General features: G+C 42.4%; 1 protein-coding gene across 1 annotated transcript; it reads right to left on the reverse strand.

Moving 5' to 3' along the window:
- Positions 1-31: 31 nt before the first annotated feature.
- LOC127649137 (yjeF N-terminal domain-containing 3-like) lies at positions 32-12,412 on the reverse strand. The gene is made up of 6 exons (XM_052134101.1): positions 12,334-12,412; positions 6,632-6,740; positions 6,430-6,540; positions 6,161-6,274; positions 2,467-2,617; positions 32-2,167 (listed from the first exon to the last, which is right to left on the reverse strand). Exons 1-6 carry the CDS (start codon positions 12,369-12,371, stop codon positions 1,971-1,973), a joined length of 720 nt encoding a protein of 239 aa, XP_051990061.1. The 5' UTR covers positions 12,372-12,412; the 3' UTR covers positions 32-1,970.
- Positions 12,413-17,930: the final 5,518 nt, after the last annotated feature.

Consider the following 17,930-nt stretch of genomic DNA (forward strand, 5'->3'; position numbering starts at 1 on the left):
CTGGAATATTAATTCACACTTTAAATGAAATGTAATAAAAGTTTTTTTGTGGTGTGCATGAATGTAGTGATGATTGAGAGATATTCCTCAGAAGTCTGTTGTATCATATTTAATATGTGGATTTAAAAGGGGTTTTTCAGTAAAATAATATACAACATTTGAATCGAGCACAAGCTGCTTATATTCAGCAAATCCTCATTTTACAATACCAGTAACAATATAATCATTACTGTCACTTTATTAAAATAAGCGGTCATTTATCCCAACATAAGAGTCACTTTTCATTTTAAATAGATCGATATAAACATTGAAACCACGTTTTCACAAATAACCACTAGATGGTGCCATAAACATGTGAAACTCACCATATGTTATTCGGCTCGACAGCTTGAACAGAGAGTGAAATAAGACGTCAAACATTGTGAAATATATTTGATACAAACAGCGTCATAGGATTAAACAACGGTGAAACACTTTCTTATGATGTGTTACATTCATACGAGCAGACAGAGAAGTATGTTTGTGGTAATAAACCTTGTGTAAATTGTCCTGTGGACCTTTAGCTTTATGCTAAGCTCAAATAGCCAGAAATATCATTAGTAGAAAGCTAAATGTTTACAAAGTTTCCAGGCACGATCATATTTTTTCATCAAGAAAATCCACATTAGATCATTTTTTGGACCTTTGATATTACGGCAGAACTCTAAATGTAAATGGGAAGTTTTGTGTTCTTTAAAAATATTTTTTATAAATCCTCAAAACAGCATCAGTTTGATTGATCTTGTTTTAGAAGCAACACTGAATCAGATATTTGTGTATTTATAACATGTATTTTGAGTTTTTATATTCAAAACAAGTGAAAAAAATCTACCAGTGCTGAAGAAGTAATCCAAAGTATTTAGATTACATTACTGCTGAGTAATCTAATGGGGCTTTTCCACAGCACGGGACAGCTCAACTCGCTTTTTTTGGGGTTTTCGACTGTGGCTTGTACCTGATACCTGATCCTTTCTTTAGCGCCACCTCAGTCGAGGTTCCAAGCGAGCCGATACTAAATGTGACATCATAATCCCGCAGATCACTGATTGGTCAGAGAGAATCGTCACTACTGGCGTCACTGAATTTACAACACGTGACCTCAACCCGCTAGTTTTAAAGTTAGCATTAGCGATAGCAGTATCGTTTGTGCAAGCGACTTTCAAATTGTAAAAAGAAATGTCTGTGTGCAAAACCACGCCATGGTCAATAAATGGGTTGCAGACGTTCCTCTCATAGCGACGAATGAAACGATGAGAAATTAAAGCATTTCAGGAAGTGTCTCAGCTGTCGGCCGCACACGGATGCCACCGCACCGACCAACAGTGCAGGGAAAAGATAATAAACACTTAAAAGTGGCGACAGAAGCATCGAGGAGAAGTGGAAGTGTTTCCGCCCGGCGAGCAATGGGACGGAGAGTGTTGTTGAGTCCATGATGGAGGACGGGACGTTACGTTAACTCTATATTCTGCTCTATATAAGCTTCACTTTATTTAGTTCAGCAGCTGCTGGAAGCTTCTAAAACAACCAATTGAACTGTTACACTCGTGTAAAATCACCATCAACAACTGCTTTATGCAGCATAATGAGCTAGCGGCTAACAGCTAGCGCTCGTGTTATTGTTTTGGTCAGTTTGTGGCGTGTTTAAGATGATGTCATGGCAGTAGAGGCAGGGTAACTATGACGATCAGCCTATAATCCCGCCCACGTTGAGGCGGCACTAAACTGCAGTGGAAATGCAAACTCAGAACAGTGAAGCGAGTCGAACTGTAACGTGCTGTTACAAGAAAACATTACAAATTACATTTAAGAGCATGTAATCTGTAGGGGAATACATTTTAAAAGTAACCCTGCCAACCCTGATTATATATCAAATGTAGTTTAGTTCAATCTATGATGTCTAAAAACATTAAAGCTGTTGAAACAGGAGACGATCACAGTTCAACGATACAATCAGTCCCAACAAACTTCGGCAAGTTCAGCTCGTATTTCTTCTGTATGTCGTACGGCAGGAAGCGTCCGGCCAGGAAGTGTGAGCCGTGGAAACTCTGAGCGCATCTCTTTGGACTGATCAGAGAGATGAGAACTGTCGGACTGATCCCATCTGAACTGGATTCATCGGCATCCCATCCTGCAGTTCCACAGAAGAACGTTTAAGGGTTCATAAGAGAAAGAACAGGAGCTTGATTGCTCTTCTCAAACTTCCGAGTGGAATATGAACATGTGTTTATTACACACTGCAGATCGAGTGAGAGTAGACTTAAAGCTGCACACAAAGAGTTTAACTGTAAGGGTGGAGAATAATCATGACAAACTAAATGACGACTATTGACGGCTCCGTACACGGACACACTCGTGTCCTGTGGCTCAGCTGCTGCAGTGTGCTAATAGTCTTTTGTGATATGAAATGGGTTTAATGTGGTGTAGTACCTGAAGGGATGTCGATACTGACGACAGGGACTTTGAGTCCTCGTAGAGTTTGTAGAATGCCAGTAAACGGCTCGCCGACCGCCGCTAGTTCAGTCTCGGGACCCAAAACCGCATCCACAACCAGATTATACGCTTCATTGATTAACTGAACCTTTAAGAAGCCAAAAAATAACAATGAGTTATGCAATTGAAATGATTTGCAATTGAAGTTGTTATCTGAAAGTTTGAACCTGTAATTCTATAATCTGAATTTGTACAATGTCACCTCTAAAAGTACATTTAAAACCCCCAAATCTGCTGTTAAAAATGAACAAACTTCATCATGTCACGTCTAAAATTCCAATGAACAAATGTAAGACTCAAATACTTTATTAATTGTTCTCCGTTCAAAAGGTGACTTAAGTATCTTTTAATCGTTCCAGTGAAGAATGTAGCTGCAAGCAGCAATTATGGAAGTATAACTGGAAAAGTGGCATAAAAACACATGTACAGTTGCTCATATTACAATGCAATTCACTCTCATCTTTGACCAATAGGTGGTGCTGTCACTAATTTTGTATGGTGCGTTTAGGGTGTGGAGATAATGATACACTCAAAGGTTCATGTCAATACATCAAAGCTGGGGTTCGTTGTTCTTCCCCAAAAGGGTTTTCAAACTAGATTGCGCAGCCTTAAAGCCCAGGGCACCCCCTGGCAGTCAAGGGCTCCCTGGCAGTCAAGGGCCCCTGGGCAGTCAAGGGCCCACTGGCAGTCAAGGTCCCCTGGGCAGTCAAGGGCTCCCTGGCAGTCAAGGGCCCACTGGCAGTCAAGGGCCCCCTGGCAGTCAAGAGCCCTCTGGCAGTCAAGGGCCCCCGGGCAGTCAAGGGCCCCCTTGCAGTAAAGGGCCCCTGGGCATTCAAGGGTCCACTGGCAGTCAAGGTCCCCTGGGCAGTCAAGGGCCCTATGGCAGTCAAGGGCCCACTGGCAGTCAAGGGCCCTGGGCAGTCACGGTCCCCCTAGCAGTCAAGGGCCCCCAGGCAGTCAAGGGCCCACTGGCAGTCAAGGTCCCCTGGGCAGTCAAGGGCCCACTGGCAGTCAAGGGCCCCCGGGTAGTCAAGGGCCCCCTGGCAGTCAAGGGCCCCGGGCAGTAAAGGGCCCCTGGGCAGTCAAGGGCCCACTGGCAGTCAAGGTCCCCTGGGCAGTCAAGGGCCCCCGGGCAGCCATGGTCCCCCTGGCAGTCAAGGGCCCCCTGGCAGTCAAGGACCCCTGGGCAGTCAAGGGCTCCCTGGCAGTCAAGGGCCCACTGGCAGTCAAGGGCCCCCTGGCAGTCAAGAGCCCCCTGGCAGTCAAGGGCCCCCAGGCAGTCAAGGGCCCCCGGGCAGTCAAGGTCCCCTGGGCAGTCAAGGGCCCACTAGCAGTCAAGGGCCCCGGGCAGTCACGGTCCCCCTGGCAGTCAAGGGCCCCTGGGCAGTCAAGGGCCCTATGGCAGTCAAGGGCCCACTAGCAGTCAAGGCCCCGGGCAGTCACGGTCCCCCTGGCAGTCAAGGGCCCCCTGGCAGTAAAGGGCCCCTGGGCAGTCAAGGGCCCCCAGGCAGTCAAGGGCCCACTGGCAGTCAAGGTCCCCTGGGCAGTCAAGGGCCCGCTGGCAGTCAAGGGCCCCCGGGTAGTCAAGGGCCCCCTGGCAGTAAAGGGCCCCCTGGCAGTCAAGGGCCCCCGGGCAGTAAAGGGCTCCCTGGCAGTCAAGGGCCCACTGGCAGTCAAGGGCCCCCTGGCAATCAAGAGCTCCCTGGCAGTCAAGGGCCCCCAGGCAGTCAAGGACCCCCTTGCAGTAAAGGGCCCCTGGGCAGTCAAGGGCCCTATGGCAGTCAAGGGCCCCGGGCAGTCATGGTCCCCCTGGCAGTCAAGGGCCCCCTGGCAGTAAAGGGCCCCTGGGCAGTCAAGGGCCCCCAGGCAGTCAAGGGCCCACTGGCAGTCAAGGTCCCCTGGGCAGTCAAGGGCCCTATGGCAGTCAAGGGCCCACTGGCAGTCAAGGGCCCCTGGGCAGTCAAGGTCCCCCTGGCAGTCAAGGGCCCCCTGGCAGTCAAGGGCCCCCGGGCAGTAAAGGGCCCCTGGGCAGTCAAGGGCCCACTGGCAGTCAAGGTCCCTTGGGCAGTCAAGGGCCCCTGGGAAGCCACGGTCCCCCTGGCAGTCAAGGGCCCCCTGGCAGTCAAGGACCCCCTAGCAGTCAAGGACCCCTGGGCAGTCAAGGGCCCCTGGGCAGTCAAGGCCCCCCTGGGCAGTCAAGGGCCCCTGGGCAGTCAAGGGCCCCTGGGCAGTCAAAGGCCCACTGGCAGTCAAGGGCCCACTGGCAGTCAACGTCCCCTGGGCAGTCAAGGGCCCTATGGCAGTCAAGGGCCCACTGGCAGTCACGGGCCCCCAGGCAGTCAAGGGCCCCCTGGCAGTCAAGAGCCCCCAGGCAGTCTGGGTACTGGCCCCATTGGCCCGGTCGTTAATCTGTTCCTGTCCACAGTTGTAATGAAAGTTCTGATACAGTTAGTGATAAATGTTAGTACGTGTGTTGATGTGTCGATGTGTAAAGTCTTATAACTGATACTGGAGCAGCTGTTTCTCTTTCCCTCGTTAGTGCTGTTCAGAATGTCAGCGTTGTCAAGATGTTGCATGCGCAACGATATCGATGGAAGCCTGAATGAATCGTGCAATTGAGCCGCTCTGCGTTTGTCATGAGTGCCCGGTTGATGCCCACGCTGCACGGATGGCAGAGCGAAATTTGGCTTAAAGACCCCGTGCACATCCGTGTCCCACATGAAAAGCATACATAGCACTCAAAGTCAAATGGATGTAATAAGGCTAAATCGCCTGATGGAAATGCGTATGGACGTGGCTGACATGAGAGTATTAAAATAAAGGTACATCTTAAAAAATATCTAAATGGATATTTACGCATTGTAGCGATAACATTGGATCGTTGGTCATTGGATTGATCCAGATCGATGGATCGTTACACCCCTACAATTTCATAATGATAAGCCGTAGATTTTACTGGATTTTATGACAAAACTCAAAATGGCTGACGAGACCAGAGTAATAATTTAAGGCCAAACTATTCAGAAGTTATGCAAAAGGTTCCATATTTCCTGACCACTAGGTGGTGCTGTGCCGAAACTGCGCAGGTACCCTCAGCGCATGGTGGCTATGCTATATACCAAATTTTGTTTCAATACGCTAAAGCGCTGCGAAGGCACAGCTTCACGTCCATTACGGCGTGCTCGCCGTCTAATCCGTTGATCCGGTATACAAGTTAACAGTTCTTATATTTTTAACAGTAAATTCTTTATTTTTTTTCATATGTGTCTCTAAGATGATACATGCCAAATTTCAAGTGAATCGAACTTGGAGGATTTAGATTTTTTGGGGGGGGGGGAATTCTAAATTTAGTTGGGCGGAAGGTGTCAACTCGGCATGACCCAAGGAATCAGAAGAAAAGGCCAAATGTTTGAACAGTTGGTGGCGCTAGAGGGTTTGAGTTAAAGATCCCAAATTTGGGCCAGTTACAATTGAGAGTGTCCTCAACTAATGTGCCAAATTTCAGCATTTTCCTCCAAATGGTTCTATGGGCTTCCATAGACTTCATGAGCGGAAGAACACGAATACAATATGTGCCCGCGCATTTTCGGGTCTAGGCCACGAATTACCCAGTGTACTTTGCAGAGCTCACCTCTGTGGGCAGGTAAGAGAGGAATGGCAGGTCCATACGTTCACACTGCAGAGCGAAGTCCTGATGCAGACTGTCCTGTGAGCGTTTCGGGTAGAACACAGTAGGAATGTATTCCTATCACAGAGAGATGTGTGTTACTGCAGTGTGAACATCTCTAGGCCGCTCTTACAATGACATTTCCAACAAGATTCATAGCATAAAATCTACCGAGCCATTTACTAATCTTTAGTTTGTTCAGAATCGTCACTGACAGCTGATTGTTCACTCACAAACATGCATAAATGTCGCGCACACGCCAGTCCGATGCAGCCGTTGTGATCCGGTCCACAGACCACCAGAACGGTTGGCTGTCGTTTCTCCAGAGTGACCAGCGGAAAGGCCTACAAGAGAACGAGAAGACCTCAAACTCAAACCGCTCTCAAAAGTTCTAGATTTGACTTGTATTATACAGTAAGTGAAATGAAGGCACACCTTGGTGATGGCAATCGCACACGCATGTCCCAATATCTCCGTCATCTGTTGACGTCCAAACCGATAGTCCCTTAGCAACTCCGTCTCCATGGATACTGCCTCCTCTTTACTGTGAAAACACAACATAGTCAAGAAATAAACAATGAGATGAAACACTAAAAATACTCTCAAAGTCATCAATACTTCATTAAACGACTGGCATGAGCGGGTACACCTGCCACAGCATCTGTGAAGTTATTTTTAAAAGTTGTAATATATGAGTTTCAACAGAAGAATTGATTTTTGTGCTTTTATAAAATGATAAGTGTCACATTTCTGCCTTTAAACCCTCTAAAAATTGCTCTCATTGACTTCCATTGGATGTGTCTCACTGGAACCTCAAATATTTGCTTTTATTAAAGAAAAGAATAAATTACATTTATGCATTTGGCAGATGCTTTTATCCAAAGTGACTTACAGTGCACTTATTACAGGGACAATCCCCCCAGAGCAACCTGGAGTTAAGTGCCTTACTCAAGGACACAATGGTGGTGACTGTGGGGATCAAACCAGCAACCTTCTGAGTACCAATGTATTATACAGAGCACTTATTACAGGGACAATCCCCCCGGAGCAACCTGGAGTTAAGTGCCTTACTCAAGGACACAATGGTGGTGACTGTGGGGATCGAACCAGCAACCTTCTGATTACCAGATATATGCTTTAGCCACTACGCCACCACTTTATTGTCAATTTAACAAATCTAAATGTGTCATGTTTTTGCTACAAACCCACAAACACTCCACATGGGACCACGACACCTGTTGAAGGAAAGCCTCCTGCTCAGATCGCTTTGACATTTGCTGATATCTGGATCAATATGGATTTCCTGGAAGCTCTTCGCCACAGTTCCTGGACTCATGTAGATAATTGATCTCAGAACATAAGATCCCTCCCACAAGACACTCTGTTGTCAAGACATGATGATCACTTCATCAAATTCACTTAAAATTCAAAATGAATATTCTTAGATATCATTGACTCTGAAGCCAGACCCAAATTTAATTGAATACACAATGAAAATCAACCAAAAGCTCTCAAATGTCGTTCTCATTACTGCATCATGATCAGAAGAATCAATGGTGTTTGGCATGATTGGCATCAAACCTTGACCAGCGCGTCCACACATGGCACATACTGTATGACATTTACATTTACATTTATGCATTTGGCAGATGCTTTTATCCAAAGTGTCTTACAGTGCACTTATTACAGGGACAATCCCCCCGGAACAACCTGGAGTTAAGTGCCTTACTCAAGGACACAATGGTGGTGACTGTGGGGATCAAACCAGCAACCTTCTGAGTACCAATGTATTATACAGTGCACTTATTACAGGGACAATCCCCCCGGAGCAACCTGGAGTTAAGTGTCTTACTCAAGGACACAATGGTGGTGACTGTGGGATCAAACCAGCAACCTTCTGATTACCAGTTACCAGTTATGTGCTTTAGACCACTACACCACCACCACCTGATTATATGCTAAAGCAGAAGAGATTTGAGAGCTACGGTGAAGGGGAACATTTTCACTGAATAACTTTTATGATTCTTCTGTGGTGTTTTTTGTCCTTTTTTCAAGCTTGACAATCTCTTCATGTGCAAACTTTCATTTATTTTGTAACATCTAAATTATAATTAATTAAAGTCGTAATATTTATTATGCTGAAGCAATTGTTGATCTGGTATACAAGAAGGGTTTGGTCTATCATCATAATTCCATGAGTGTCTCTAGATGATTCATGCCAAAGTGAATCATATATACGGTATTTATACATATATATACACTCACCTAAAGGATTATTAGGAACACCTGTTCAATTTCTCATTAATGCAATTATCTAATCAACCAATCACATGGCAGTTGCTTCAATGCATTTAGGGGTGTGGTCCTGGTCAAGACAATCTCCTGAACTCCAAACTGAATGTCAGAATGGGAAAGAAAGGTGATTTAAGCAATTTTGAGCGTGGCATGGTTGTTGGTGCCAGACGGGCCGGTCTGAGTATTTCACAATCTGCTCAGTTACTGGGATTTTCACGCACAACCATTTCTAGGGTTTACAAAGAATGGTGTGAAAAGGGAAAAACATCCAGTATGCGGCAGTCCTGTGGGCTGAAAATGCCTTGTTGATGCTAGAGGTCAGAGGAGAATGGGCAGACTGATTCAAGCTGATAGAAGAGCAACTTTGCCTGAAATAACCACTCGTTACAACCGAGGTATGCAGCAAAGCATTTGTGAAGCCACAACACGCACAACCTTGAGGCGGATGGGCTACAACAGCAGAAGACCCCACCGGGTACCACTCATCTCCACTACAAATAGGAAAAAGAGGCTACAATTTGCAAGAGCTCACCAAAATTGGACAGTTGAAGACTGGAAAAATGTTGCCTGGTCTGATGAGTCTCGATTTCTGTTGAGACATTCAGATGGTAGAGTCAGAATTTGGCGTAAACAGAATGAGAACATGGATCCATCATGCCTTGTTACCACTGTGCAGGCTGGTGGTGGTGGTGTAATGGTGTGGGGGATGTTTTCTTGGCACACTTTAGGCCCCTTAGTGCCAATTGGGCATCGTTTAAATGCCACGGCCTACCTGAGCATTGTTTCTGACCATGTCCATCCCTTTATGGCCACCATGTACCCATCCTCTGATGGCTACTTCCAGCAGGATAATGCACCATGTCACAAAGCTCGAATCATTTCAAATTGGTTTCTTGAACATGACAATGAGTTCACTGTACTAAAATGGCCCCCACAGTCACCAGATCTCAACCCAATAGAGTATCTTTGGGATGTGGTGGAACGGGAGCTTCGTGCCCTGGATGTGCATCCCACAAATCTCCATCAACTGCAAGATGCTATCCTATCAATATGGGCCAACATTTCTAAAGAATGCTTTCAGCACCTTGTTGAATCAATGCCACGTAGAATTAAGGCAGTTCTGAAGGCGAAAGGGGGTCAAACACAGTATTAGTATGTGTTCCTAATAATCCTTTAGGTGAGTGTATATATATATACATATTTTATGGAGAATGTACTCAGGTGGAAATTGTAAACATGGTGTAGACTTGGCATGACCATATCATTTCGTTTCTAGGTGGTATGGTTCAGAAGTTATAGGCTGAAAGGTGTGTTACATTTTGAACAGTTGGTGGCACTAGAGGGTTTGCGTTAGAGAGCCCAAATTTGGGTCAGTTACATTGGAGAGTGTCCTCTAGCAATGTGCCAAATTTCAGCATTTTCCTCCATATGGTTCTATGGGCGTCCATAGACTCCAAGAGTGGAAGAATAAGAAGGAAGAACACGGATACAAATGGTTAAATTTGTACCATTTTTGTCTTTTTGCCAAATATTTGTTCTTGCTAACAGTCAACAAGAAGCTGCATGAAGATTATTCAAATTTTGTTTCATAGAAACAAACAACAGCACATCTTTGGAAGCACAAGAAGGTAAAATATTCCGAAACCCTTCAAAATCTCTCAAAGCATCTCAGTCGGTGTTTGTCACAGCTGCACCTGTCAAGAGTACAGTAACCGAACACAGGGATGTATGGTCTCAGGGGGGTTGTGGTGACAGACTGCTTGAGGGTTCAGAATCAGTTCCTGCATCAGGCTGAACAGCTGTTGCCACAGAAGGGGAGCCATTCATCCGACTCAGAGAGTCACAAGCAGCTTTCAGATAGATGTTGATGTTGTTGTTGTGTTCCAGTGAATGTGGCATGCAGACGCTCAAAAACACTTTCATACAGAGATAAAGTAGTGCATTAAGATGACATCTATTTGAATAAATAGAAAAATGGACATGAGTCCATTAAGTAAAAACTGTGATTTTAAACGCACAACCCAGAAATAATAATAGCCAAATGTAGAAGTGTTGGCACTCACAAGAATGTGTATTATTTCTATTCTGTATAATTTTCAAATTAATGAAGAAAAACAGGTGTCATGCCAGCACCTGATCTGACTACCCGCAACCTGATTGGCTCTTACCCTAAAGCCTTAACCTTATTCATTAACCTCATTGATCCATACCCCTAAAGCCCATCCCTACACCTTTACATAATGATACTAGGGAGTGGAGATCTGCCACCTGACCCGGGCAGGGTGGGACTGGAGGACCCGTCGGGTTTCAGGTCGGGTTTGGGTCAGTTTTTCAAATTGGACTTTGGGTTGGGGTAATAAATGAAATTACGAATTTTTTTCAGCATTTCTGCCTCGTTAAAAATGTGTATGTTTACTGTTACAATACTTTTACGGATGTTGCCTATGATTCTTAGCCTATATCAATAGTACTTGATAGGTGAATAAATAATAAAAAGAGTAAGCAATTTCGGGTTTGGGTTTAAAATCTGATTGTAGGGTTGGGCCACGCTGTCTTGGGTACGGGTTGGTTCGGGTTTCATTTTAAGGCCCGTCCAGACCTCTACTAGGGAGTCAAAATTCGGCACTACAGATATGTAGTGTTACAGATATGGCAGTAAAAGAGGCACTTACACGATGAAAGGAAAACCATCCAAAACACTTTGAAACATGCAGAGTTTGACCTCAGTATGATATCCATTAATACTGCACAGTCGATTGAATCTTGATATGACCTTACACGATTATAAAGCTGCATTTTATAAACCAGTCTGCATTCAGAGCTTCAGAACTGCGTGAGCTAGCGGCGCTCTCTAACGGCACACGCTGAGCAGCGCAGCATTATTAGAGGATGTTTATCATATTAACAATTCAAATTGTCTTGCGGACAGCAAAAGATGCATTTAATGCATTTGATAGGTCCTGGTTTTCTTCTATCCTCCTCTGAATGTCAAACCATACCTTCCTTTCAGGCCTTACTTTAAGGGGAAAGTGCAGGTGCATTCCTAAAATTGGTCAAAAAGAAACAAATCTCTGTATAAATTCATCAGTCTATTGTTCTTTTGAGAGATGAAGGTTCTTTGGTGCACGACTGACTTGAAAGAAGAAACCAAACTGGACCAGAACAGAATAGATGATCGACAAGACAAGAACATCAGAGACTCTAGTTTAACAGACCAACAGCTTCAATGACGAGTTTCATCTGCAACAGTGCAAAGATGACTCTGGGATGCATTTAATGCAGATTTTCAAAGATAAGGCAACATTTGACCCTGGCAAAGAAGATGAAAATGGGCAAAATAAGATTTCTGGTTGTAAAGGAGTATCATGGATGGATAAATCTGAGCTGCTGTTGGAAAGGTTAGTCGTAAGGTCTGTAAGAACTCAATCTTTGAGAAGTGCTTCACCGAGGATCTCCAGTAAACTGACTGCTACAATGCCAAGCATTTAAAACAGAAATGATCATTTGTAATATCATTAGTCACTGTAATTCTTGATCACTTATAAAGCATCTTCAGTGATACAGTAGCCATTTTCTCTCCAAGTTATTCACATTTATAGAGGTTAAAGTAGATATAAGAACAGACTTGTGTAGAGTAGCAAGAATATTGCAGAATAGAGACAATAACAGAGTCTGAAGTTATAGGTTTCTTCAGCATAACGATAGTAGTAAATTAGATTAATAAAGAAAATAACAATCCAGCTGATTAAATCAGAGAGTTTAACACAACTGTGCAGATGATCCAACAGCATACAGATAATAAAGTGCTGACATATTAAAGACATGTATCATGTGTGTGTTACCTGAGATAACGCAGAGATTCTTCATTCATCATGTTCATCTCACTAGTGGTTCCTCTGATAGATGTTTAATGATTCTCCTCAAACTCTGTTGAGCTGCTCACATCTGATGTGTCTATGAGCTGACATGACAACCAATCACAGAGCCACAAAAGCAGGAGGAGCCCGTTCATTGGCCGAGGAGAAGGGGGCGGGGTCTGTCTTTCACACTACACTGACAGTATCTCAGGTGTGTGATACATATTACAAGTGCGCTTTCTATTTTGATATTTTCTCACTGTGCAGTGCTGAAGCCTCCATGCAAATGTGGGATATTTGAAATGTTACGTATTATTATAATAAAAGCACACAAGGAACAGTTCCTCATCCACAGCAAATGCAAATCATACACTTACAAAGAAAACATTCAAATGCTCTTGTTGTGAAATGGGAAATGTAAAGTCGGTTCTGGGAAAAGCACTATCATTTGATATTCTGTATCTATGGTGATGACATACCCACATTTTAAAGGTGCATTTGTTCCTCATTAAGAAAGGTTTTACTTTATAAGAAACTCATAGTAATTTTGAAATATATGTACCTTATAAAAGCTGTTTTATTCTACATGGAAAGAGTTCCTTATGGGGCCATGTTGAGATCACATGACCAGTCCAACATTTCACATTTGATCTCATCATCACACTGTTATAGACCTTTTCACACTCAGGGTTTTGGAACATGGAAGTAAACAATTGGAGGGTAAACTTCGACAGCAGTGAATGGCAGATCACAGCTCCAAGACCAAAAGTAAAAATCCACTAATACTTTTGAATGACTTTCCAGAAGAGGAGAAAAATAGAGAGCGGTGGATAAAGACCATCTGGGAGAAGACGACAAATTTACTGTCACTCTCTCAGCAGCTGTAATAGAAACCCGCTCGCAGCTGTAGTAATTCGTTTTTAAAACTAATTCCAGGGTAATATATCACAAAGCATAATTTAAACTCAATATTTAAAAAATGTATAATATAAAAATATATTCATGCTTCTAAATAAGGCGTAAACATGTCATGGCACTTTGGCTCATAATTAATTCACCCAAAAATGATAATTCTCTCATGAGAATTATCAAATCTACATGACTCCAGTCGATCAATAAATGCCTTCTGAAGCAAATCGATGGGTTTGTTTAAAAAAGAAACCGATAATTAACATTTTATTAACTTTAAATAATCGCTTCCTGCCAGCAGTTGACACATCAGCAACGCAAGCACAATGGCGCGTTCACGCAAGAACATTTACATTTATGCATTTGGCAGACGCTTTTATCCAAAGCGACTTACAGTGCACTTATTACAGGGACAATCCCCCAGAGCAACCTGGAGTTAAGTGCCTTGCTCAAGGGCCCAACAGTGGCATCTTGGTGGTGCTGGGGCTTGAACCCCTGACCTTCTGGTCAATAACCCTGAGCCTCAACCACTGAGCCACCACTGCCACCAGAACTCGGAAGTGTTTTGTTAACAACAGAGGAATGAATGTCACGTGAGAGTTAGGCCATTTTAAACAGCAACCATAAGCAATGATTTAAAGTTAACAACATTTTAATTATCAATTTGTTTCTTACACCAACCTATTGGTTTGCTTCAGAAGACATGCATTGATCAACTGTCATGTGGATTACTTTTATGCTGCCTAAATATGAATTTTGGACTGTCAAACAGCCAGCAGTCTGATGACAAACAGAGCTGCAATGTGTTTATAAAAATCTGCACTTCAGGAAAGACATACACATCTGGGATGGCTCAAAGGTGAATTAATCATGAGCGAATGGTCATTTATTGGGTGAATTACCCCTTTAATAGTGATAGTGTTTGACTAAAAGGGCCCAAACAGACCAGCTAATCCGAACGTCTGCTAGTTGCCTTAAAACGTCACACAGGTCAAATAAACTACAACACATAGAGACTGTATCACCTAGATATCATATAGAGACTGTATCACCTAGATATCATATAGAGACTGTATCACCTAGATATCACATAAAGACTGTATCACCTAGATATCCCAGAGACTGTATCAGATATCACATAGAGACTGCATCACTTAGCTATCACATAGAGACTGTATCAGATATCACATAGAGACTGTATCACCTAGATATCCCAGAGACTGTATCAGATATCACATAGAGACTGTATCACTTAGATATCACATAGAGACCGTATCAGATATCACATAGAGACTGTATCACCTAGATATCACATAGAGACTGTATCACCTAGATATCACATAGAGACTGTATCACCTAGATATCACATAAAGACTATATCACCTAGATATCCCAGAGACTGTATCAGATATCACATAGAGACTGTATCACTTAGATATCACATAGAGACCGTATCAGATATCACATAGAGACTGTATCACCTAGATATCACATAGAGACTGTATCACCTAGATATCACATAGAGACTGTATCACCTAGATATCACATAGAGACTGTATCACCTAAGAATCACATAGAGACTGTATCACCTAAATATCACATAGAGACTGTATCACCTAGATATCACAGACACTGCATCACCTAGATATCACATAGAGACTGTCTCACCTAAATATCACATAGAGACTGTATCAGATATCACAAGAGACTGTATCACCTAAATATCAAAGATAGACTGTATCACCTAAATATCACATTGAGACTGTATCACCTAAGTATCACATAGAGACTGTATCACCTAAGTATCACATAGAGACTGTATCACCTAAATATCACATAGACTGTATCACCTAGATATCACAGAGACTGTATCACCTAAATATCACATAGAGACTGTATCACCTAAATATCACATAGAGACTGTATCACCTAGATATCACAGAGACTGTATCACCTAGATATCACATAGAGACTGTATCACCTAAATATCACATAGAGACTGTATCACCTAAGTATCACATAGAGACTGTATCACCTAGATATCACATAGAGACTGTATCACCTAAATATCACATAGACTGTATCACCTAGATATCACAGAGACTGTATCTCCTAAATATCACATAGAGACTGTATCACCTGGATATCACAGAGACTGTATCACCTAAATATCACAGAGACACAGTATCACCTAGATATCACAGAGACTATATCACCTAAATATCACATAGAGACTGTATCACCTAGATATCACAGAGAGACTGTATCTCCTAGATATCACAGAAAGACTGTATCACCTAAATATCACATAGAGACTGTATCACCTAGATATCACAGAGACTGTATCACCTAGATATCACATAGAGACTGTATCACCTAGATATCACAGAGAGACTGTATCACCTAGATATCACAGAGACTGTATCACCTAAATATCACAGAGACACTGTATCATCTAGATATCACAGAGACACTGTATCACCTAGATATCACAGAGACACTGTATCATCTAGATATCACATAGAGACTGTATCACCTAGATATCATAGAGACACTGTATCACCTAGATATCAAATAGAGACTGTATCACCTAGATATCACAGAGACACTGTATCATCTAGATATCACATAGAGACTGTATCAGATATAACATAGAGACTATATCACCTAAATATCACATAGAGACTGTATCACCTAAATATCACATAGAGACTGTATCACCTAGATATCACAGAGAGACTGTATCTCCTAGATATCACAGAGACTGTATCACCTAAATATCACAGAGACACTGTATCACCTAGATATCACAGAGACTGTATCACCTAAATATCACATAGAGACTGTATCACCTAGATATCACAGAGAGACTGTATCTCCTAGATATCACTGAGAGACTGTATCACCTAAATATCACATAGAGACTGTATCACCTAGATATCACAGAGACTTTATCACCTAGATATCACATAGAGACTGTATCACCTAGATATCACAGAGAGACTGTATCACCTAGATATCACAGAGACTGTATCACCTAAATATCACAGAGACACTGTATCACCTAGATATCACATAGAGACTGTATCAGCTAGATATCACATAGAGACTGTATCACCTAGATATCACAGAGACACTGTATCACCTAGATATCACAGAGACACTGTATCACCTAGATATCACAGAGACACTGTATCATCTAGATATCACATAGGGACTGTATCACCTAGATATCATAGAGACACTGTATCACCTAGATATCAAATAGAGACTGTATCACCTAGATATCACAGAGACACTGTATCACCTAGATATCACAGAGACACTGTATCAGATATAACATAGAGACTGTATCACCTAAATATCACATAGAGACTGTATCAGATATAACATAGAGACTGTATCACCTTGATATCACATAGACTGTATCACCTAAATATCACATAGAGTCTGTATCAGATATAACATAGAGACTGTATCACCTAAATATCACACAGAGACTGTATCACCTAGATATCACAGAGACTGTATCACCTAAATATCACATAGAGACTGTATCACCTAGATATCACAGAGAGACTGTATCTCCTAGATATCACAGAGAGACTGTATCACCTAAATATCACAGAGACTGTATCACCTAGATATCACAGAGACTGTATCACCTAAATATCACAGAGACACTGTATCACCTAGATATCACATAGAGACTGTATCAGCTAGATATCACATAGAGACTGTATCACCTAGATATCACAGAGACAATGTATAACCTAGATATCACAGATACACTGTATCATCTAGATATCACATAGAGACTGTATCACCTAGATATCATAGAGGCACTGTATCACCTAGATATCACAGAGACACTGTATCACCTAGATATCACAGAGACACTGTATCATCTAGATATCACATAGAGACTGTATCACCTAGATATCACAGAGAGACTGTATCTCCTAGATATCACAGAGAGACTGTATCACCTAAATATCACAGAGACTGTATCACCTAAATATCACAGAGAGACTGTATCAGATATCACAAGAGACTGTATCACCTAAATATCACAGAGAGACTGTATCAGATATCACAGAGAGACTGTATCAGATATCACATGGAGACTGTATCACCTAAATATCACATAGAGACTCTATCAGATATCACATAGAGACTGTATCACCTAAATATCACATAGAGACTCTATCAGATATCACAAGAGACTGTACCAGATATCACAAGAGACTGTATCACCTAAACATCACAGAGAGACTGTATCAGATATCACAAGAGACTGTATTACCTAAATATCACAAAGAGACTGTATCAGATATCACAAGAGACTGTATCAGATATCACAAGAGACTGTATCACCTAAATATCACATAGAGACTATATCAGATATCACAAGAGACTGTACCAGATATCACAAGAGACTGTATCACCTAAACATCACAGAGAGACTGTATCAGATATCACAAGAGACTGTATCACCTAAATATCACAGAGAGACTGTATCACCTAGATATCACATAGAGACTGTATCACCTAGATATCACATAGAGACTGTATCACCTAAATATCACATAGAGACTGTATCACCTAAATTTCACATAGAGACTGTATCACCTAAATATCACATAGAGACTGTATCACCTAAATATCACAGA

This window comes from Xyrauchen texanus, chromosome 9 (assembly GCF_025860055.1).
Source record: "Xyrauchen texanus isolate HMW12.3.18 chromosome 9, RBS_HiC_50CHRs, whole genome shotgun sequence".
NCBI classification, from domain to species: Eukaryota; Metazoa; Chordata; class Actinopteri; order Cypriniformes; family Catostomidae; genus Xyrauchen; species Xyrauchen texanus.